The following is a 24,596-nucleotide window of genomic DNA, read 5'->3' as shown; positions in this document are numbered from 1 at the left end:
ATTAACATTGTCTTTCAAAGTGGACAATCATTTAACCCAGGAACCCAGGAGGCATTTAGAGCAGGCTTCCATGGCATCAGTGCCTTTAGCTTTTAATGTGGATGGTTATGTACAGTAGCACATGCTGCTTTAGGTTAGAAACATAAATAATTCCTCAAAGGCTGCAGAGCAGCAGCAGCAAGGCCTGGAGTGATTTATTGTGGTGTCAAAGAACCGACTTTGTTATGTCTGTCTGGTTGGCGGAAAAACATATTCAAGGCTTCGTCTTGGTCTTTTTTCTCGTGGATACTTGATTCCTTGGCACTTCTAAGGGTGTGGGCTGAGACTTTGATGTAGCTGGCAGCTTGGAGTCAGCACAGAGGAGGCTGACACTGCTCTGACTGGAGTCTTCCGCTCTCGGGCCGCGCTTCGGCCTTGATGTTCGGTCGGATGAAACGGCGTCGCGTCGGCTGATGAACCGACTGGAACCTATGTCGCTCTATATGTTTGTGTTGCTTCAGATTTAGATCATATTCAGATTTAGGCCCTGCAGAAATTACCTGAACCTTTGATGACAACATCTTGTACCCAGCTTGTAAAAGTTTACTCTCGCAACTGTTTCATAATTCACATAAGTCAATGAGCAGGGAGGTGTGTGTAAGTACAGTAGTAGTAAAAATAGAAAGTAATGACTTGCTGAGCCTTTATGAATGTGTAGCAGCCATTTTAAAGGTTGCTTTATATAAATCAGGATTTCTTTTAGCTCCTCGTCACTTCACAGCTGACAGCAGCAGGTACATGTAATGCTCAGCGTAGGCCTTTTATGCTAATCCTGTTGCTTGTCCTAATCCCAAACCCAGAAACTAACCATCAGATCATTTGAGCAGAAGCGTTTATGTTTTCGGTTTGACGGTGCGTTACTCATCCTCGTGCTTCTTCTTTGGACACACACAGACACACTCGAGGCGTAACACGTCTCCTCACGTCTCCTACTGCACGTGCGGTGAACAAGCAGCCTTGAGACACGCATGCACAAATCCACTGCCGCTGCCCTGTTTTACAAAGGTAACTGGGGCACCTACATCCAGCCAGCTGCATTAATCCAGAGCAGCGTGTGTGTGTGTGTGTGTGTGTGTGTTCGTTCCCAGCCATCTGCACAAACGCAGTCTAATGCTGCAGGCTGAACAGTCACAAGGGCACGACGGAGAGGGCAGGAGGATACTCAGACTCCTCTGGAGGGAAACAGACGGGAAGAGATGCAAGAAGCCAAGAAAATGAATATCAAAGGAGAAGCTTGGAAACGAAAATGAACAGGCCTTGATATTTGTGTCCAAAGGTCAAGGTCACTAACCTCATGCACAGTACTGTCTCATGCTCATGGATGCTAAATATTGCAGAAACATCTGGCCCAAACAGACAGTGTTTAAACTAGAGTCACGATGCTATTCCATTCAATGCAAGCTGGTGTTTATGTCAGCAAAATTCCATTTTTTTAGATTGAGTAGCTGAGCGTTAGCCTCCAGGTCACCTGGAGACCTTCAAGTGTCAAACAATTTTGGTAGAATTACACACAAATAACTATAAAAACATAATTATTAATAGGCGTATCAATACATACTCATACATATAAAATCCAACAATTTGACCAAAATCTATGAAATGAGATTTAGACATTAGTCAGGGTGTTACGATATAAAACAAAACAACTTCATAGACTGAGGGAAAACACTAGACTGTATTATGTTACACACATTAATTCATTCACTGTCTCTTTAAGTGTGCTATACACTTAAAGGCACGTACACACACGCCGGCCACTCGTTCTCACCCACAAACACAGCAGCCATGACTGCGTTGTTGATGCAGCTGAGGACGGGACGACCAATAGATGGAGTCCGCGAAGGTCAAATGTCAAACAGGCCGAGGGAATGTTTACAGTGAGACTCTATTTCCACTCTGAGCGTGCTTTCGGGAGCACAAGCATGAACAATGTGACGCTCCAGACTCCGGCATGAGTGTTTATTCCTGCGTGAGTGTATACAGCTGCGCTCAGAATGAAGGAATGAAGATGCTGAAACAAGGACAATGGGAAGAATGAGCATTTCAAATCAAAGGTTTTCACTCCTTTCTTTGCATTTTTCCTTTTTAAATACATTTGTGCTTCAACTAAACTGCCAAAAAAGGCATATTTAAGATTCACAGCCATCAACAAACACTGACAAATTAGTGTCATTAAGAGGCAGATACAAAAGCTCTTCTATAATCATTTCATACTGTGAATACTGAAGGTGCGGTAGAAGGATGTGGCCGCTCTCCCTGAATGACAGGCGTCTCGGCTGAATCTAGAAACGCTCCTTTCCACTTCACTACCACCATGTTGCCTGGTTGTGGAAAAAAGAAACATGGCAGGGACCTTACTAAGAGAGAACTCCCTCCATCCGTCCATCCACAGTCAGTGGTCTTCAGACTGACAGCCCCAGTGCTACTGACACATCTGCTGAGAAGACAGAGGCTCATATGATAAGTGGAACCAATTATTTTCTCTTTTTTTTTAATTCATTTCTAATGGTTTAGGGATAAGAACCAGCAAGTAATGTGCTGGTATTACAGCACAGCATCAGTGAAATGTGTCCTTTCATTCCTCCCTTTGACTCCTCTCTTCCTCCAGTCATCCCTGATCAAAGCGCAGTTAAAAGCACCACACAACCTGACCATGAGCCATGCGCCGGCTGAGCGAGGGGTCGCCGTGACCGCGTCGCTCCTTCAGGCCGTAAACTCGTACTCCCCAGAAGCCGGTTGTTCCCCGGTGCGTGAATCACCTGCACCTGCACCATGCCTCCGTCCACATCGCCTCCATCGGCAAAGCAAATTCCACCCGAGCTCGACGAGGAGGCGAGGGCTGTGCAAAACGTACTCACCTGAACCGTGTAGATCTGCACCAACACACAGCAGGTGGTGCAGCCCGGCCCTAGCAAGCTGGATGTCTGCAGTAATAATGGATTTCTCTCATAATTCTCCCGTAGTGATTAGATTACAGAGCAATTTGATTGGTCTAAATGAGCATCTAATGAGCGCCCAGTAATGAAGTTACAGGATGTTCCAGGAAGTGGGAGGGCACAGATAGCGTGTCCTTAAACCGCCGCCTCAAACACACACACGCACTTGCGTCAAGTGCGTCCCTTTGGCTTTGTGTTTGTGTTATGCTGCTTTCTTTCAACGCACAAAGCCTGACACACGCACAGACACACAATTAGACTAATTCAGCCTCAGGAGCGCTGAATGGGGACATTGTATTCTCCCCTGTATCGACTGTGCTACAGATGCACCATGGGTAAAAATGTGCTGCGGGAGGGAGCGCGGCGACTTCTAGGAGCCTCTTTATCAACTTTGTGCGTCTGGAGATGAATGGAGGCTCCTCTGCATGCGAACAGGAGCATGACCCGTACGCTGAGGCCGGGGGCCGTCGCAGACCCTCATGCAGACACATGTAAATACACTCACAGACACACGTGGTCTCGCTCAAAGGGCAGCCCACTCACACGGCCTTGCGCGGCCGCGTCTATGGTGCTTTCATTTGCATGGATCAACACTAATCTCCAATCCCACTCATCCCCTTCCACTCCGGTGACCCTGGTGGAAAATATCACGTGTGGATTATTGTTTGGGACAAAGTAATCTCAGGTTCCAGTGCATCCCGGGTTGTAGAGTTATAGGCTTTTGTTCAAACAGACGATAAAGCTGTTTGCACTGTTTGGCCTCTTTTGCACAAAAAGAGGAACGACACCAACAACGCAGCGAAAGCAGCTTGTTACGAGAGTTTACATGGCGACCGATCTCCCATTTCCTGGTGGCTGGAAACGCTCAGCACAGTTCCTAAGCATCCGTTACAAGCCGGAATGATCGGCTGAAACAGTCCAGAACTGTATTTGCCTCGCTGTCGGCCTGTGGGCTGAGATTTCTATCACCTGTAAATACAGAAGGATAGTTTCCATGTGTATGGATTTTATCGAGCCCAATGAAATAACACTGTCTTCCTCAAGCTCAGAGAGTATGAGGGACAAATGTAGTGATATTATAACAAAAATAAAATAATCCTAATCCTAATAATCAATTCTTTGGTCCAAAAATTAAAATTTCCTGAAAAACAGAGAAAAAAAAAGCCACATACTGAGTTCAAAGTTTAAAGAGATCATATAAAATCTATGCAATTAATATCTTTGTACTTTTATCATCCCATCAATAAAATCACACACACTCGTATTATTCATAGGACGTACACACAGTAACAGCCAGTCATTCTTTCTTATTAAAGATACTTGTTGTTTTTTTATTTACATCATATAAGACAGTAGGTGCCTTTAATGCGAGTCTGAAGCCAAAAGCACGTCTCCCCCACACACACATCTAATTCCAGCAGGGTCGAACAGAGTTCATGTCCAGGGTCAGGTCTGTATTTTTACAACATGACATCCAAGTTCAAAACACAAACCAGATTTTCGACACATGACATCAACCAGAGATTCACAGGACCCCCGTTCACATTCACTGTCGACACGGCTCCTACAGCACAGCTCTGTCGTATTCTACCGTGTGAGAAAGCCCCCTGTAACACGCAGCGCAATGTGATGGCCCGTGTCTTATTTAGCCTGGAACGCTGCTCAAAATGACACCGGGACTATAAGTCTGCTACAATAGATTTATTAAGTACACATTAACGCATGTATCAAAGTAGGGTTAGGATGAGAGTGACTGTGTAAAACCGCCACCTCATTCAGATTCACAGTCCAGAGGTGCAGTACTGTCTGTGCACGCTGATGCTGATGGGAGGATGCTCAGCCTCTCAACTATAAGTCCTGTCCTTTAAACTGCCACTCGGTCTGCAATGGTGCATACTGTACCACAGTATAAGTCATGTGTTCCGTGTCACACTGGGACCACAGCCATTTGTGAAGTGACAGCCTGCTAATAGAGCAGAAAGACCACCCTCTGTCCATATAGGTCACAAGACTGTGGTTTTATTTAGTACTGCATCCTGCTGGGTTTGCACTAGTCCTCTGAGCCACAGTTCTTCACAGGTACAGGATGTATGTTTCAGTCGTGTTCCTGGTACAAACTCAGACTCTGCTTCTGTATAATCACAACTCTGATTTCTTTGTGTTCCATTGTTGGGCTAATATTACTGTGTTGGTCGAGTTGTATTTACTTTGCTGGAGATTCGTGTTTTTTTTTTCTCTACTGCATAGAATCACACAAACTATGTTTTAATTTATAGCAAATATAGAAATGATTATGGGATGTATAGAAATAATTTTCTCAAAAATACCTTTTGCTTTTTCAGCCTTTATTTCCATTGTGAAAATGTATCAGGACCTTGACAAATCATACTTCAAACGTCCACGTGCTTGAAGGTTTCAGGTTCTACTGCTGCTTTTAATGGAAATAACGGACTATGTCCAAAGTCGCCAGAACTCGTTTCCATTTTAAACACCCACACGTCCCAGCAGATCCTCTCCTACGGCACATAGCAATGCTGGTGCCAGTCTAACTCAGAGGGCACGCTGGCCGTTAGCGGATTGAACAGTCAGCGCGATTTCCGTCCCCTACGAACGCGTGTTTTACTGGTGGAGTCCATGTTGGTTCTGTTCTGCCACTGAAGGCTTGTGTACACAACCGGCAGCAGGAGACAATACTTACCGCCCAAAGTCGGCTCAGCCTGTGCTGGTGGTGTCTCAGAGCTCCATTTGGCACATTTCTTTGATCTCTTAGATATTTAGTCTCTGATATGAACGTCGTAGTCGATTTGTACTGAAAAGCTGAAAATCAACTGCAGCAACGCAATATATTAAACATCAAACACCCATACAAACTGAATATGTAACCCTTTTCCCCGTGTGTGGGTTATTGGGAAACGCTGGAGCATTTGGAAGGCCTGAGATTTCCACAGAGTGAATTCAACTCCACCGGTAGTAGACTCAAACTAGAAACATCTGCATGGGTTTAATCATACCGTAAAATAAAACGCAATTTAAACAGAGCACATACTGTATGTAAATGTGAAAAATGTCTAACGTGCATACTGTGAGTACATCTACAAGTTAATATAGTACTATATTACATTAGTACTATATTTGGTGTCTTATTGGTTGACCTGGACAAAAAGGGGATGCATACAATTTCTAATATTTGAAATTGTCAACTGTCATAAAACATATAAATAGGTGGAACTGTGAGATAAATGAAGCGCTCCTTGTTTTCAAATATTTCAAATGAACCAGTTAAAAAGGCACTGAGCAGAATAACCTTCAGTCCTAGACTCATTAGCTGCAGTGAGATGACTGGGGTGCTGTTGGTTATACTTCGCTGTACCTACAGTAACAAGCAGAACAGACATTTATGACATTTATTTTCAAACTTATTTCCTTATTGAGGCCCGATAACTGATCCCAGGTTGATGGATGGATGGATGCGACAAGCAGCAGATGTTCGCACGGAATGACTCGGGGACATTCGGACGGGGAGTGAGGGGAGTTGTACTGTCCTAAACGTGTGGTGGTCCTTGTACGAGAGGCCCTGATGCCCAGCATCACTGTCGCCGCCTCCTGAAGCTTCTCCGCCCTTCATTCCTCAGCACGCGCTTTGTCGATGGAAAGTGGATTTGTTCTGTTTGCGTAATTACATTGCTCTGGCTGTGCAAATGGTCTCTGTTCCAGGGTGGAGCAGTGTGGCCTCCTCGCAGGCCGGGAGCTGTTTTGGAGAAAAGAACACTGGACAGGAAATCAGGTATGAAGCGGAGCCTGTGATCCGGTTGGATCACAGGCCTTGTACCGAGGTTTCCCGACCGACTGAGGCCCTCGGTCCACTTCCCTGGAGCGTGGTCCATGTGAGACTGCCACAGTTGCTGTTCACCAAGTCGTTTGAGCAATCTCTGCGCTCAGGGAAGATAGGGCATGTTGTTCTCCCCACCGAGAGCTATTTTAAGTTTCATACACGTCAACCATCCACTGTTTCAAATTCAAGGTTTCCATATGATGCCTTTGCATATCCAAAGATCCACGTGACCGCTTCCCTGCATCTTCCACAGGTTCAAATCCAGCCGCTCTGAGCGCGCGTATAGTAGTCTGTACCTACAAACTTGTTTCTCTTAGAAACATGGTCCCGATGCTGTAGGAGACTTTCCTCATAGAGGCTGGGGGTGCAGAGCGGGAGCTGGTCAGCGAGGCATGGCTGTGAGACGTCCCCGCCTCCAGGAAGTAACACGTCCCTGGGATCTCTTTAGGGAAATTCTCAGGGAGGTCCAGTCGCGAGCGGGGAACAAATGAAAACGAACGGTCGTCTTTCAGCAACCTGTGGGTGAGAGCGGGTGATGAAGTTATTTATATGTTTATATCTATGTGAACCTCTGTTGTATGCATCCCAGAATCACTTACTGGTAAGTCGTGGGACTAACGTTGATGCACCTCGGGTGACTCCCAGACTCAAACTTGCTGGCCAGCGTAACGTTGTTGCCGAACAGGCAGTAACGAGGCATTTTAACCCCCACCACGCCTGCCAGCACTGACCCTGTGTGGATCCCTATCCGCAGCTGAGGGACGGACAGGGGAGAGGGATGGTGGAGGAGAAGAGAAAATCACTGGGATGTGAAAATCCTTTTTATTGCAGCTCCACTGGTGCAAAACCCAAATGGGAATTACAGACATGTAATACGTATTTGTTGATGGACTGCTGTAGTTGTCTCTTCCTCATTAGTGGTCGAAAAACAGAAGAACTGCGTCAACGCGAGCAACTCCATTGTGAAAGGGATTCTTGTTTTAAAGCAACAGACACAGTCAAAAGTGGCCACGCTTCATATTACATTATTATTATTCTGTGACCACAATGAGAGTCCACACCTAAACGGCTGAACCAACGACATCCATCCATGTGATGCAGTAACTGAACATTGTACTGGAGCAGACCCAGTTTTATGTAAGTGTAGTTTGTCTCATCATCAGAACAATCTGAGTTTTTTTTGTTTTGGTTTTTTTTTATGAAAATGAGGCAGAGAGGGAAATGAAAGAAAGAAATAACTGCTTCTATCTCCTCTTGGTAACAGATACAGCGCATCAACGCGGTGCTCTCATTATAATTCTGCTAAAGTATTCATTTATAAATAGCTGTGGGCAGAGTGAAAGCAATGGAGCCATCATCTCAAACTGACCGCCCCACTTTATGACCACTTGACCAGCTATTTATTTCCTCTACTTAGGAACATCTCAGTGCTGCATAACAAACACATTCATGTTTGTGTTTCTAAAGCTCACCTCATGATAAACACAATTGAATCCAGACCCGAAACTTAACCTTTACCATTACTCAAACCTCAAAACACAACGAGTCAGAATGCACCAAAATGTCGACACAATGATCATATTGAACTAAAAGGGAGTCAAATAAAGGCCTTAAATAACACACGTACAAAAGCCAATGGTAGCCCATAGATTTCTAATAAGCTACTTGAGTATCTCCTCACCTAGGCAACCAACTATTTGCATGCCAGCACACTGCAAGGTAGCCATGGCAACAACAGGCGATGGGGGTAGTGAGTTAGAACAAGCACAGATACACAGGAAGAAAGAGAAAAGACAATGGAGCGGGAAAAAGAGGCTAAAATAAGCCTATAATTAGATGGCGAAGCCTTGATGACACCAGAGGAGAGAGAACGAAGACAATGGAGACAAAATGCCAGAGAGAGAGAGGCGGCTGGTAGGTAGGTGCACCAGTGTGGCCTAGTTTCAGGCTCAACCGCTTACAGACGGCCGCGCACTTGTCCGTCCGTGTCTGCAACACACACGAGCGCGTCCAGCGTGCTATTTTATTTAATTTATTTATTTGCAGAGGGGTCAGTGTTGTTGCCCCCCCCTGCAGGTACACGAAGGTCTGAAACTGAAGAAACTGAAGATCACCCCCCCCAAAATAGACCTGTGCACGTCTCCACTACAGTCGATGCAGCAGATCCATCATTTTACACCCACTCGCCTCTTCATACACTCACTCGTCCTATAGCCCTGATACAAAAACTGGCAATGGTCGGTTTCTATACGTCTCTGTTGTGATAACTCACTTGTCTCTGTGCGTGTCTCTGGATCGTGTTTTTTTTTTTTTTTTTTTTTTTTTACCTCTCTAAACGCTTTCTCTCTCAGTTCTCTCTCGCAGCTCTCGTGCTACTTTGCATAACAGTGCAACACTGGCTGCAGTCGAGTGCTCTCGGTGAACAGCGCTTATCATGCCGGAGTGTTGAATGTCTCTCTAACTCCCGCTTGTGCCAACACGAAGCGAGGAGCGGCGAGAGAGAGAGAGAGAGAGAGAGAGAGAGAGAGAGAGGAGAAGGGAAGCGCAGGGAGAGGCCGCGCAAGACCCGAAAAGCTCGCCGGGCATCATGGGAGTCAGGAGCTGAAGAGGAAGATGAAAGGAGAGGGTTAAGAAGCTGCAGAGCGGAGAGCGGGGCAGAGAGAGAGAGGTGTGTGTGTGTGAGTGTGGGGGGGGGGGGGTGAAGACACAGAGAGAGAGTGCGGAGGAGCAGGAGAGCAGGCCAAAAACGCTTGGCAAGGCCTTTCTATTTTGAGACAAATGGACAATGTTAGGAGCACAGCGGTGCACAGAGCGGCGCTCTGTGTGTTCTGTGCGGCACACATTTGTCCCCTCTCGGAGCAAAGCAGGCCTTTTAAAAGGCCCCCGTGACCAAAGCAGACGTTTGCTGTGTGAGGAGGAGGAGAACGGAGGCCGCGGTGTGAAGCTGCGCAACCTGACCAGGGCCAGGAATGAAAGTGAAGCTATTTAGCTGGAGCTGGGCCTGGCAAATGAACAAAGGCAGCTGCAGAGTGTGGGGTGAACCTGACAGGGAGCAGCCTGATGACAGACCTAAACAAACTGGATCCTGGGCTCCCTTTGGCCTTGTCTTTACGCCTCCCCTCCCGTCCGATCTGCCTCCGTCCTGCTGAATATCTACGTCTTCTTCCTGCAAACGAGCGGCTCGTCCTTTCCTACCGCTCCGCCCGAAGACATACACTTTTCAGTTGACTTATTAAATAGACTGTGAAATCAAGCGTACGCACATAAAGTGCCCGAGCCGCAGCAGAGATGGATTTAATGTTTTCGTAACAGTGGATCCCAGCAACAGCACTAAGTGAAGGTGGATCCGCCAAAGCAGCTGTGGGTCGTGTAAATCCACGACCGTGAGCCGATGCAGGTGATGCTGCAAAGGGATATTTATTACAACAACCATGGAAAGACAGAAAAGCTGAAGAAAATAAGCCGCTAGAAGTTTAATCGCAAACTGAATTTTGCGGTTTTGTCAATGTAAAACGCGTAAATTCAGATTCAGATTGTTCCCGGCGCGACGTGGGCGGACGTGTGAAGAGGAAGGAGCGCTTTGTGCTGAGAACGGACGAAATCAGCCACCCAAATAAACACGCAAACAAACAAACAAGCGGACGACGCGGGAGCCGAGCGAGCGGCAGCGGAGAGCGCGCTTGGCCGGCTCCATCGTTTCCACTCGCCCTTAATCACTGCGCTAATTCATTAAAAAGGAGGAACGCCGAGCCAAGCAGAGCGGCCCGGCACAAAACACTGCCCGTGGGTCGGGCTGTCATTCAGGAAACACTGCCACAATAAGGGGAATTATGTTGAGGGCGTTCGTGTGACACCAAACCGAGTTTCATCAAGCAGCAAAATAAGGCAATAACTGCTACCAATAGGAGAGTCACTGTAGGATTACCTTGATGGGCCTCCCGTCCGGCGTCAGCACTTCCTCGGACAGTTCCATCATCTTCAGGGCCATGTGGGCGATGGGCTTGGCGTGGCTGTCCACCTTCTTGTGAAGCCCACCCGCCACACAGTACGCGTCGCCGATGGTTTCAATCTGTGGCACCGCGAAAGGCAGACGATCAGTGTGATCTGTCACCTGGAGCCACGTAGCTGTTTATGACCACGCCGCTTTCCGGAATGACAGCTAAGAGAATTTATTACGATCACCTTCCACGAAGATTGCAATAGAAGCAAGTCTTCTGTCGTTTGAGAACCACCCCTCAAACTCTAAGTGAAATCATGTTATTGATGTAAACAGCTATAGTTATAGTGTTGCCATTTTCTAGTTAAAGTCCTGTTGTCATGGCGATAAAAAAAAAAACAGATACGAGAACGAGAAGAGGGAGGCGGAGGAAAGAAGGCAAGCAGGAGACTAACTGCTCTCATTTAAGTCTGCGACCGCTGAATCATTTCCACAGTAACCATGACAATGGCGACATATGGGAGCCTCAGTCTCCTCCACGTCTGCCTGCCCCCCCCGTCTCATTCGTCCCCTCTAACGTGTAAAAAAAAGAAGATGGCAGACTACAGCGATGACTGTAACGAACGAGGCCCCAACCACACTGTCCCATGGACAATATTGACACACCTTTGTTAAGCTCCCACAGACTGGCCATTAATCAGTGGCTTTTTCCACAACACACACACACGCACGCACACACACAGTAATACATCCTAAATGTTTTGCTGACCTAACACATATAAGACCCCAAGAAGCAGGGTCTATTCTGGGAAATAGTCCCTTCCTGGAAAACCCTTGTGATGAACTGACGCTGCACTGCGCTGGTGATGCTGAGGCATAAAATAATAGGGTCACTGGCCTCGTGCTGCACTGTCTCAACGAAAAGGCCGCCGGAGCTTTCCGGCCACCGACCTTGTAAACGTCCAGGATGCCACACTGGTAGTCGAAGCGCGTGTAGAGCTCGTTGAGCATGGAGATGACCTGCATGGGCGTGCACTGGGCGCACACGGCGGTGAAGCCCACGATGTCCGAGAAGAGCATGGTGACGTCGTCGAACTTGCGCGCCGGCACCGGCTGCCCCTGCCACAGCTTCTGGGCCACGTCCCCGGGAAATATGGAGTAGAGCAGGTCCACGGTTCTCCTCTTCTCCTCCTCCAGCGCCTGGTGAGTCCGCTCCAACGTGGCCTGAGTGGAAAAGGAAGGGTGGAGGTTAAATGCTGCCTGCTTTGGTTTGATGGGGGGGGGGGGGGGGGGGGGGGAGAGTACATAGCGATTCCCTTACTATGCAGATCGGCACATGCTCGCTTGCGTGTCGTGGGCGGTTTTCTAATGCTTAGTCTGTCTGACGCCGGAGCGGTGCCATTGTTCAAGGAGGCAAGTCAGCGAAGACGCGGCTATTTATAGACGCGGCTACAGTGGCCCGGGGGAGTCGTCGCAGCGGGAGAGCGATGCGCCGGGAAGATGCAAAGGACTGGGTCAGAACTCAGTGACTTGCTCAAGGGTACTTTAAAAGCACATTATGAGAGCAGGTCTCGGGAGCCGGTGTGAATTTAAAGAGTCAGCGGTGAGATTCATGTAGTCAGTGTTTGTCAGTGCGTCTGACATGTGATGAAAAAGCAGCATAAACGACCAAATGACTACTTGTTTCCAGATGCCAACGTGCGTTAAATCACTGCCGCACCTTCAGCTTGTCCATTCTCTTCTTGAGGCCGTCCTGGGCTTTGGCCTGCTCGCCCACCAGGATGACGTCTCTGGTGGCGTCGTGGATGGGAATGTCCGACAGGTGGAGGCCTCGGCCCATCAGCTCCTCCAGCTTGTCCACACGCGGGGAGCCCAGGAACATCAGGGAGCAGGACTCGGGCACGTGGATCATCTGACCTTTCAGCTCCATGACCTGGAAGGAGGAGCAGCTGCGTTAGGTTCAGCTGTTGTACAGATGCAGAGGAAAGTCAGGTTATGTCTCAAGTATTCAGTTGTTTTCCAAATAAATCCAACTTTACTGAAACCTGCAGAAACGTGTCAGGGTCTATTATTATATCATGTCAACAACTAAATGTTTGGTTGTGAAAATGCATTACTTATCCAAGGTGCGTGTGTTAATACTTTGTCTTTTGTCATTTCTAATAAGATTCCTAAATTCTGCATGAATCATAATTTATCACTGTACAGTACATACAAAACAATTGATACTACAGGCATCCAAATAGTAAACATGATGGCTATAGAACACAAAAATAAACACAAATTATACCTGGAAACAGAACATTCCTGTAGAAAATATTTAATTTCTTTTAAGAAGTCGTTAAGGTATGATGCACCCTGATCAATGTTAACACAACAACAGACAACTGACATTTAAACCCAGGAATGTGTTAGGTCTTGAATCCAGATGTATATATACAGCTTATACCCAGATGTGTAAAGAATATATATATATATGTCTGTAAGGTAACGTAAGTCATCGGAAATTCAACTTGGTGACAAATGAGTGCACGACCAGCACAAATAAAAGAGGATTCCAGTACTTAATCTACTCTCCTCCACATCTGGACAACTGCTCTCTCCCTGTGTTGTGTTCCTGGTTTTGTGTCGCTTCTTGTCTACCTCTGCCTGTCTTTCGTTCCCACATTGTCGCCCTCTGTCCGTCCCTCTCTCTGTTTCCATCCCTGCTTCATGCTACAGGCCCCTCACATGGTCACTCTTGTTCTTTCTCCATAGTGTCAGATAGATTATTCCGCCAATGAGCACGCTGCAGCGCTGGTTTATTTATAGCACACGGCTCTCCTAGGTCTGCATAATACATACTGTCTACACGTACAGTACACACGCATACGCACAGCGTTGCTCTATATGCAGCCCATCCAGGACAGACAGGCGTCCTGCCTCGGCCTGTGCCTCAGACGCATACATGAATATGCACATGCTGACACGCAGCCCACCAACGCGTGGGGTCAGCGCTAACGACACGCCGCGCCGCAGTGCGAGTCCGCCGGGGCGACGCACACACGCGGACACGTGCGCGTTTTCACATTACTGCTGTTCAAAATGCGCATTTGCACGCTGCACAGCTGAAATCTGCACATGCTGCCGCACCTTGATGGGAGGACCTACACGTCTGACAAACGGACGGCCGTCTCCATGGAGACAGCAAAATCAGTAAAGCCAGATGGAAAATGAAAAATCTATTACGACGCTACGTACACAGATCAACTATTTGTGCTTCTCCACTGATGAAGTATCAGAGAGGGTTTTCATCTTTTCTTCAAGTAAGGCTGATTGAAAGACTTTCTTTTACGTCTGGTGACATGCAAAGTACAAGTAACACTTTCATGGTGTTTGATGTTCACTATTTCCAGGGATGTCACAAAAGGAAGAATGACGAACAAGATGCATGTTGCCTTGAGGAAGAGTTATCTATTCATACACCGCGCAAATGAACAAAAAGAAGCTTTAATTTTTATTCACTCTACATAAACTGGAGTAATTGCAAATGTCAAAATGATTTCTCCCATATTTTAGAGTTTTTGATATTAAGATGTTTTGCTTTTAACTATTCATCAAATGCCTACAATTCAATCCAATGGAGCAGCACGATCAGCAGTGAGCAGCTTGGCATTTCCTCAATAAACTGCTCCTGTGCTGAAGTTGCACTTGACCGGCACAGGACGGACCAGTGCTCCAGGCCGTGATGTCCAGGTTTAGTCGCTCTCCTGCGCTCTGTGCTGCCCTGCTCCGTCGAGAGACGAGACCTCTGAGCATTTCACATCTACTCTCACAGCTGGGCTGTTTGGCTGCTGTGCTGTTACACTTTACATGTTTAATTTCCATGGAACAGCTGATGTGGCTTCATATTCATGTACAGTAGCTATAATTATACGAGTGCCTCACCACCTTATTCTCAGCGCTTGTCTGTGCCTCTGTCACTCTCATTTTCTGCCTTACACACACACACACACACAAACACACACACACACACACACACACACACACACACACACACACACACACACACACACACACACACACACACACAGCCCTGGAGGCAGTTATGTTGGCCTAGTTGTGTGTCTCTGTTGAAGTCAGAGCTCTCCTTCTGCCTTCTTCTCTGTTATCGCAGCACAGGAACGAGGAGTGAGTGAAGGATGAATAGCAGACAAAAGGAAGACAGTAACGAGGAAATAAAAGCAGCAAGGACGGTGGGAGATGGGAAGAGAATGTAGAGGACAAGGAGCACGCAGAGACAAAAGGAAGCATTGAAAACCTGATAAGAAGATAAAAAGAATGAAACACAAGAATGTAAAAAGAAATCACGGTTGAACTTTGTGGATGGAGAAAGTCGTAAAATGTATTTTTATAAAAGCCGATCACAGCAAAACTCTACAAAAGACCAGAATGTCATGTCCTACTCCATTATACGATAGTGACACGGTTTTGTTGCAAACAGTTACACGTTGATTCAAGGGCACTGCACCGTTCCCCACGAGGAAGTTACAATTTTCACGGTAATGATGGAAGTAAAGCGGCCACAACTGGATTAGTTCCAAACCGTGGCAGGTCAGCGGGCTGTCGACCAACTGATCCCTGTCAAACTAATCCGCAATTGTATCCAAGGAGAGAATAAAAAAATAAGGCAAAACTGATATGTTTAACCAAAAATGCAACTTTATCAACTACTGCAATTTTTAAACTATTCATTGCAACATGTTGGCAATGAACCTTCTTTTGGATGGGAGGTAAATGCTGAGCCCATCTAGAGTGCAGTGGTTCATGAAAACCATTGTTGTGTCATGAACCACTGAGGTCAGAGCAGATGATGAGCAGAATAAACAGGTTGACGATGTCAAAGGGGGGAAAACAGAAAAAAAAAGAGTGAATAAGAGAGAACTGCTCTAGACGGCAAAGAGTCAATGAGTCAGCCTCTCTCTCCTTCCCTCCATTGCACAAAATGCCGCAATACCCTCATTGTTGTCAGCCCTGGCCTATACAGTGCAGCCCTACAATAACATGTACACAACTAGTACACACAGCATGCAGGCACAGATAATTGCCACGTTGGCCACACACTCGCGCATCTGTACCTGCAGACGCAGGAGTCAGCAGAAGCTGCAAAGCGCTGATGCCACATTAAAAAAGTCAGCTGGATTTGTGTGCTCGTCACTTGGAGGCTCGAATTAGAAGCTACGCAGAAGGATCCATCCACACACTTATGACCTAATATTCCAAAAATGCTGAAATTCTGAGAAATTCTTGAACACGATCTAAAATTATAAATGAGTTTGAAATTATTTTTAGACGTGTGCAGAGGACTTGCCACCAGCTCAGCTGAAAGCCCTTCTACCTGCAGGTGGTCCCGGAGTTCCTTTCAGTGGGCAGACAGTTCTATGACTAAAGCGCTGAGGATTTTCTTGAGATTAGGCTGTTTTGGCAAAGCTCCAGGGAAATTAAAGGTCACTGGAAAACACCGGTGCTGCTCGCTTTTAGTTCGGAGGAGGTGATGAGGAAGGAAAGCTAAAAGGCCTGTTTACATTTTACGAGACTCTGCACCGACACGAGAACACGAGTGGACTTTTTCTCCCTTTTTTACAGTTTTTCTTCATCCAGCTGAAGGAGTTTAAGTGAAAGCGATCCATCCAAAAACTCTTTAGCTTAAAAAACCAACAAGTTCATCTCTCTTCGTTGTAGCTATTGCACGTCTCATACACTTTTGCAAATGTGTCAGTGCAGATGGTGAGGGGTGATTTTTCAAAGCCTGTCCCGCTCAGCAAACAAATCATCAAGCAGCGATTCATCCACAGAAGGATCAAAGGTGACGTCGCCACTCTCTTTGAAACGCAGGTGCACACATGCACGCCCACAAACAAGCCAAGGCACGGAAAACATAAATCAGACCCATACATCTGTGATTGTCATAGGTATGAATACGTGAGCACAACAGCATGCAAACCCAACTCCGGTGATGCAGAGAAAAGGAGGATTCAGATGAGGAACGCGAGAGAGCGGGCGTGAAGCACTGAACGGGATGATGCACGGGTCGAAGAAGCTTCTGACAGCGAGCGCTCCCTGTGTACACTGTGCTGCTCACGCGCAGCTGGGAGACAGAGAGCAAGATGCAATTTGACCTTTTCTGTGGGTCCTCGGACGTGTCTTGCGCAACCCATGTCCTTGGGCAAAGGGTAGAACGAAGTCAAACTGAAAATTAACCACAGGCCGCTCAAATCCACTAACACAGTGTGCAGCGCGGGGCACCGTGGCCTCTTTACCTTGGCCTGTCGCCTCCTCTGGCTGCCCTTTCTCGTGAAAATGTCAACCCATTCGTCTCTTTGCCTTCTGCCCCTCCGCTCGGGTGGCGCGGGACTCATTGGACTAAAGAGAAAGAGCCGCATCCGCTCATCGGGCCCCGCCGTCGCCCACTGCGAAACGCACATTTCAAGCGTTCGTCGCACGGAGGCGGCGCTTGGAGGGGACAGAAATGAACGCGGTAAAGTAGAGATGGGGGAGATGTGAGGAAGACAGGACATCTCAGATCCAAGACGTCAATACCGCACTAATCCTGGGTTCAAACCGTCCGTCAGTAATCTACATGCACCCGCAACCTCAGTCATCTTGCATGTGAAGAGGTTAAAACTCCTGTAAATGCAGCACACAGTGGGATCAACAGTAGCACAGAACAAAGGAGAAGCAGCATCTTTCTTCTCTTGAACTTGAATAGTGAATAGGACTGGACCGATTGTCGCCTTTCCATGTTTTACTTTAAAAGTTTTTAGAATTTATTTTAGAGGGAGAGGGAATGATGGGGACTCCTGTCGCTGCTGCTCCAGGGAGCACGAGGAATGTGGACACCGTGGTGTGCTGTAAACTACCACGGTCCGGTGCTGTTGTCGTTTCATTTAACAAACCAAATCCTGGAAGTGGTTTGTTTGGCTAAGGCGAGAATCCAGACGACCTAAACCCTGGGCACATAAACCGAGGTTCCAGCGGGATTAGTTTCTCATAGCTTTAGCCTCACACTCTGCATCAACAACCATATTCACTGTTTTAGTGAATATGTAACACGTGACAGACAGAACCACCGGCCCTTCTCCGGTGAAGCCGTCTCTCGCAGAATTAGCGCGTTTCATTTCAAGTGTCCTCCGGTGGGTGAGTGCGCTGTTCAAGCTAGAACCACACGCAAACGCACACATAGATGCGGCCTAGCGCCGTAGCAAGGCTGATCAATCTCCTCTCTGTCAGTTCTGTTTAGCATCAGATGCTTGATGCTGTCGCCGCCCGCCTGCAGAGAGCATCCAATCAATAAAGAGCTGGATATAGTGTACAACTGAAGCTGATTAATTGTTTCTGGCAAAGTGGGACCAATTCAAACGTCAGTGCTCCAGCGTAAAAGCATGACAGGAAGTGTGTGTGTGTGTGTGTGTGGAGGGGGGGGTCACAAATAGTGGTTCTGGCAGTGGCAGTGTGGTTCGGGTCATGATGAACAGACCCGTGTGCGGTGACGTTACCTTCTCTTTGGTGCCACTCTGCGTGGTGTCCGGTCTGGTGCGAATGGTGAAGGGGGACGCGAGCCTCAGCAGGACGCCGTGGAACGAGGGCTCCATCTTCGGCGAGACGATCTCGAAGCAGTCCCGGAACGAGAGGCTGCGCAGGGGCTCGACGCGAGCCTGCCGCCTCAGCCCCTCCCCGAGCTGCAGCAGCTCCATGCGAGGCCCCAGCACCAGGTGGAAGGGAAAGGCGCGGCAGAACGTGGCCAGGCCGATGCGCAGATCGCTGGGGTCGTCGGAGAGCGAGGGGGGGGGGGCGCCCGGCGCTCGCCGGGGCCGCGCTGGGGACGGGGGGGAGGCTCGGGGGGCGCCGCGCCTCCTGGATTTGGAAGGACAGGCACACCGCGGGCACGGAGGTGGGGAAAACGGAAGGGGGGGACGGGGAGGAGGCGGGGGAGGCGGCGGGGGAGGCGGTGGGGGTGGGGCTCGCCGAACCGCCGTCCGCGTGCGCCGCGTCCTCGCTGGCCAATAGGGGCGTCAGAGGGGGCACCTCTTCCACCTCCACCTCTGCATGAAAGATCCGCCTGGCAACCGCTCTGATGAGCCCCGGCATGACTAAGCCGACAACGGGGGCGGGGTTGAAACAGTGGAGCAGCAGCGCCGTCCCGCCCGCGTCCGCTCCCGCTCGATGTCCCACCTGGTCCAATTTTCTCCTGCCCTTCTCCTCTTCGCGGGGGTCCTTGCACTGGAAGGAGGGGCTCTCGGAGGAGGCCCGGCGGCCCGTGGAGGTGCGAATGTGTTCCAAAATGGCATCGAAGCCGTTGAAGAAGTCCTGGAGGTTGCCGCCGACGGCCCGGAGCACTCGCTCGTTCTCTTCAAAGCAGAGGCCGAAGAACTCCTCGCCGAAGTGCTCTCGCAGTTCGCAGAACGGCACTCCTGCAAAGCCGATAAATGACAGCCGCACGTCAGTCCACGAGAACGACACTGAAGGCCTTTCACACACGTCTTGGCTCATATTTCATTGTTATTCTGCCAAAATCGTCATCGTGTAATAATTTTGCGGTTCGACTTTAACTTTGCGATGGATGTCGATAACACTTCCTCTACTCCGTGACAAATTAGCCTGAGATTTGATTTCAGCAAGAATAATTGCAAGCACATAAACCAGTGATCAAGGTCAGCCAACATCAAAGCATTCCCAAAAAATATACCAAAATTATGAAACAATCACATCATCTGCCTATTGATTAAATTATAGCAGAAGAAAATAGGATTATAGGATTGTAGCTAAGTGTTTGTATGAATATAAATAAACAGAAATACAAAATGTACAAAAGCATCCCAGTTATGTTGAGCTGCGGTTATGTGCACGTATCTCAACTGCACGAGCTGCTCGTGTCTGTTATAAATGAGTCCCACTGAACAGCAAACACAGGGGACAGAGGTCAGAAAGGAGTGTGATGCTAAAACGCAGATTACGGTGATGAGATTTGCGATTGATTCAGTAGTGGAGTCACAAGAGAGACGGGCGTCGACATCTGGACGTCGAAAGGAGCCTGTGTTAAAACCCGATTCAGCTGAAGGGGGAGCATTGATTTTCTGCACATCCTATTAAAAACAGACGATCGCTGGGAAGACGCGGAGCAGAGCGACGAAGCGATGAAGGACAGAGGAGCTAATGAATGCAGTGGTGGTGTTAATGCATGAGAAGGAGGCCAGACAAGATGGAGGTAAAAGGCTGGGGAAGGAATAAATCTTCGATGGTGCAGGAGGAGGAAGAAGCTGTGCTGAGTGACTCACAGGGACGCGTGTGTGTGTGTGTGTGTGTGTGTGTGTGTGTGTGTGTGTGTGTGTGTGTGTGTGTGTGTGTGTGTGTGTGTGTGTGTGTGTGTAGAGACAGTAGAGGCCTTGACAATGACTCATACAGTATGTGTGTCTTCATGCATGTGTAAATAATTGTATATTTGTATCCACGGCCTCGACCGTAACATTGTTCTGCACATTTTCATCAAACGCTTGTGTTTCCTGCTCCAGTCTTTGGGGCACGACTTCATTTGTGCGTTCGCGGTTAGGCAGGTTCACGGGCGTCGCGCTCCTACCCAGTATCGTGGCCATGTACTGCAGGATCTGCAGGACGTCCTCTTCCGAACCAGAATTCTCCAGAAACGGGCACTTCTCCTCCCTCGTCTCCTTTCGCCGCTCCTCGCTGCCAACCTCTTGACACCTATCAAGAGAGCACAGGGCGCCTTTTTCAGCGAGCAGAATAGATTCAAGCGTTCCTCCTGTAGATGACGGCGATTTTAGCCAATGAAAGGTGAATACGTGAAACAACAGGGTGAAAAACATGAACTAAACATGGGATGAGAACAAAGAAAAACATTAGTTCTGGGTTCTCCTGTGTGTGTGTGTGTGTGTGTGTGTGTGTGTGTGTGTGTGTGTGTGTGTGTGTGTGAGGGAGGCAGACGGAACAGGTGTATGTACGTGTGACAGACAGACTGACAGACGGAGGCGTGAGAGCACGGGAGGCAGGAGGTGCAGGAAGCGTGTGATGGGGCCGTAGGTAGACAGCTGGTGACAGACAGGACGGTGGCGCGAGGAGATGGAAGGGAGTCGGCGATAAGGGGACGTACATGATCTCTTGTTGCCTGTAGAAGTGCAGGGTTCGCTGCAGCGCCTCCTGAACAGTCTGCGTCTGGAAGGAAAAGCACCGGCGTCAAACGAGCCCCCGTGTGGTCGGACGTGTCCCTGTGACGGCTGCATTTCTCTTCGTATCCTCGACTACGCTGGAAACGGAGCGCGCGTGAGCAGTCGGACGGCGGCCGCTGACACCAGTCTTTGCGCTTTTAGCCGCGGTTCAGCGTGTTGCGTCTCAGCTCGGCAACAGGTGAAAGATGAGCTCTTCATGCGGGGAAGCGTGCGGGCGGACGGCTTAAAAAGTAGCGGGTCATCCTCACACCGACTTTTCATGCGTGTCGCCTCGCGGAGCTCTAAGGATGTCAAGTCTGCCCTGGTTTGACTCGAAGGCAAACACACACACACTGTCACCAGGTGAGCACACGCGTCCCATAGTGTGAGTCGCCGTTAAGCTACATTGTTGCCATTGCTGGCACGTTTGCAACACACACAACCTGGAATTTCACACAGTCTCACACACACACACACACACACACACACACACACACACACACACACACACGGCACCGCAAAGGACTCACAAGAGCCGAACACTGCTGCGAAAGGTCCCGGAAGATGAACGGGGCCCCGAGTATTAATAATGTCCAAGATGCAGAAACAGTCAGATGCGGCGCGGTCTCACAAGAATACACACGTTAGCGCACACCTACACGCTTGTCCTGCACTTTTCATATCTGTGGTCAACACGCGGCCAATGCGTTACCAGGTTAATAATCCATAAGCCCGGGGGGAGCGAGTGTTTGCACACACGTGCTGTGTGTGTGTGTGTGTGTGTGTGTGTGTGTGTGTGTGTGTGTGTGTGTGTGTGTGTGTGTGTGTGTGTGTGTGTGTGTGTGTCGCTCCTGGGACGCTGCGTTCCGGGCGAAGACAACCACAGAGCGCGCGCGCTCTGCCTCCGCACGCGGCCGACCGTGAAAACGAGCTTCCGGCTAAATGCATCACAATCCCAACCCCAACGCATCCTGCAGGTGATGCGCTGCATATCCACGCTGCTGAACCCATGCTCTGAATGTTAGACATCCTGACGCTGTCGCTCACTCCTTTCCACCCAGCGGTGGAATCGTGTCTAATTTGCGTGAACACGCTGCATTTCCACAGCTTCTTCCACGGGACGAGGCGGAACGGGGCGCAGCTGCAGCACTGGGACTCCACAGGTGTCCTCCTCCACGGCCACGATGGGACGTTCAAATCAAATACCAGTTTAGACATCCCGCTAGTGGTCAGCAACACCCGAGACGCGCTGTGGAGACAGTCACTCTGATGTCAGAATCCGAAAAAAAACGATTTCACGTCATCTGACTATGAAGAATTCCATGTTTCACTTTGCTCCACATCTGGAACATCTGTGTGCTCACCAGCCAGCACAGCGGCTGGGGCCGCGCTGTGGCGGATGTAAACCCAGCCCGACGCGGCTCCCCCCTGACAATACGAGGACTAAATGAAGGGCTGAACGCCGAACACCACAACGGCGTTGAGCTCCGCGAGCCGCTTTACGACACCAACACTCCTCACTGCACCGTGCGACAACAGGACGCCGACATCTCTCATGTCCCTCATAACATATTTATTATATAATCTGCTGCGAGGTGAAGGGCGAAAAGAGGCATTTTCATAACAACACACTGCACATGATTATATCGTAGCTAAACAACTGTCATGGGCTTTTGGATAATCCTACTTCTATAGTTTGAATGTTGTATTTTCCTAATTTGCCAGTAGTTTGGATGCGCAGGACGCCGAGTGTCTGTCCTACAGTATAACTTTCTGTGGCCCCGCTTATCATGCAGCCCTACGTGGAGGCGGCCTACCGTGGGTGAGGTCAGCCTCTTCAGGCTCTCCCCCAGCGAGTCCAGGTTCACGCGTCTCCTCCTGGTCACCCTCTTGTGAGGACCCCCCGGCGCGTGCTGCTCCTCGCCCGCCGCCGGGCACGTCGGCCTGTCCGCGTGGCTGCGGCCGTTCCAGAGCGCGGCTCTGTGGGAGGCGGGGAAGGAGGAGAAGGGGCAGCCGCGCAGCTCCTCCGCCGGCTCCGGCCCTCCGTCCCCCCCGTCTCCGCCGGGGCTCTCGAGCCCGCAGTCCGAGCCCACCGAGCTGCTGAACGACTCGGAGGAGATCTTGCGCGACGAGGACATGGCGGTGGCGGCGGCGAGGAAGAGGACGATGGCGGTGGCAGCGGTAGTGCTGCTGAGGATGAGGATGGTGGTGGTGATGGTGACGATGGTGATGTTAGAGCCGGTTCCTTACCACGTCCACCTCTGCGCCGGGGAGTCATCAGATAGTGGGGAGGGGGTGAGGGGGACGGTGAAGGGCTGGGTGCTTGGGGAGGGGAGGGGGGGTGAGGCTCGGCTGTGCAATTATATCGGCATATGCGCGCGGGTGAGACAGCGTCCAGGTCCGTCTGCGCCTCTGTTTGCGTGTGAGATGCGCCTGTCTGCGTGCGAACCTTATTCAGAGGCGAAGAAGCGCGCGCGCGCGCGTGCGTGTGCGGACGAGAGCACTAATGGCACGCAAACATTTATGTAAGGGGGGAGGTGGGGTGCAGCCTCTTAAAATGTGTCCTCCTTCGCTCCCGGAGCGAATCCCGCTAAACGACTCCTCAAATCACGCGGGGCGGATTATTTGACAGCAGGCGTCACCTTAAGCGGGAAAACGGCAAAGGGGAGAAATGACAGAGGTCGTCCAGCCGCAGGTCCACCGCGGTGGCGCCGCGGCATGTCAGCTCGCTTAGTCCTGTGGCGCGCGGCGGATTGTGGCACGCGGCGTCTGCGCTCCGTCTCCCCGGAGAGAAATCCCAGATGTCGCGGCGGATGCGGACGCTTCCCTCTCTCGTCCTCTGCGACAGCGGTTCTCCAGTCTGCCTGCCAAGCCGCCGTCCTCTCATCGTTCGGCCATGGCTCGCACGCGCCGCCGGGTCCCTTCGCGTCGCCGCTGCCGCTGCCGCGCGGGCTGTCGTCGCGTCGTCTCCTCCCGTGGCCGTCGCTCGCTGGCCGGAGTGTGGTGGTGGTGGCGGCGGCGGTGGCCGTCGAAAGAGGTGGCTGCGCGCGTGGAGGTGCGCGGGATGGGGAACGGCGCGCGAGTGAGTGAGTGAGAGAGAGAGAGAGAGAGAGAGAGAGAGAGAGAGAGAGAGAGAGAGAGAGGTCGCCCAACAGCAGCACTAGTAGAGATCAGATAGATTTAGTAACTTTGACATATGAAAGAAACTATATTAATATTATTATTATTATTATCACTATATCATTAGCTTAATATTTAAATGTTAGTGTCTTTTTATACAGTCAACTTGCATGTAAATGTGCATTGGTGTCAATCATTACATTATGGCTAAATGTTGGATGATGGTTCCTCCTAATTAGTCCTATTTACAGTTTCACACACTGGCAGGTCACAGCTACGGGAATCAGCCTTCAGGTACCTAATGACAATCAAGCCACATCCAATTGCAATCAATCAGTCATAGCCATGGAACCAAGTTAATGGCAACGAGCCACGCGTTCAGCATTGGTATGCAGGTAGAGAAATGGCTCCGCGGGCGGATAATGGAGCTGGCAGCAGTGGCACACGCTTGTTACCTCCCATCACAGAGTCGTGTCTGGCACTAATCATAGGCGCGACCTTGACCTCGATTGGCAGAGCATATCTGTTGATTA

At 49.5% G+C, this 24,596-nt stretch overlaps 1 protein-coding gene across 1 annotated transcript; it reads right to left on the bottom strand.

The window, feature by feature from the left end:
• Positions 1–5,196: 5,196 nt before the first annotated feature.
• Positions 5,197–24,030, bottom strand: gucy1a2 (guanylate cyclase 1, soluble, alpha 2). Its single transcript, XM_029171717.3, is given in 10 exon segments — positions 5,197–7,323; positions 7,407–7,561; positions 10,733–10,876; positions 11,696–11,968; positions 12,465–12,677; positions 18,280–18,573; positions 18,575–19,194; positions 20,358–20,482; positions 20,889–20,950; positions 22,761–24,030. Coding segments are annotated over 10 exon segments (2,427 nt in total). The 5' UTR covers positions 23,082–24,030; the 3' UTR covers positions 5,197–7,103.
• Between the last annotated feature and the right edge of the window lie 566 nt (positions 24,031–24,596).

Source organism: Betta splendens, chromosome 13 (genome assembly GCF_900634795.4).
Source record: "Betta splendens chromosome 13, fBetSpl5.4, whole genome shotgun sequence".
Classification (NCBI taxonomy): Eukaryota; Metazoa; Chordata; class Actinopteri; order Anabantiformes; family Osphronemidae; genus Betta; species Betta splendens.
This window is presented reverse-complemented; position numbering and strand designations above follow the sequence as displayed.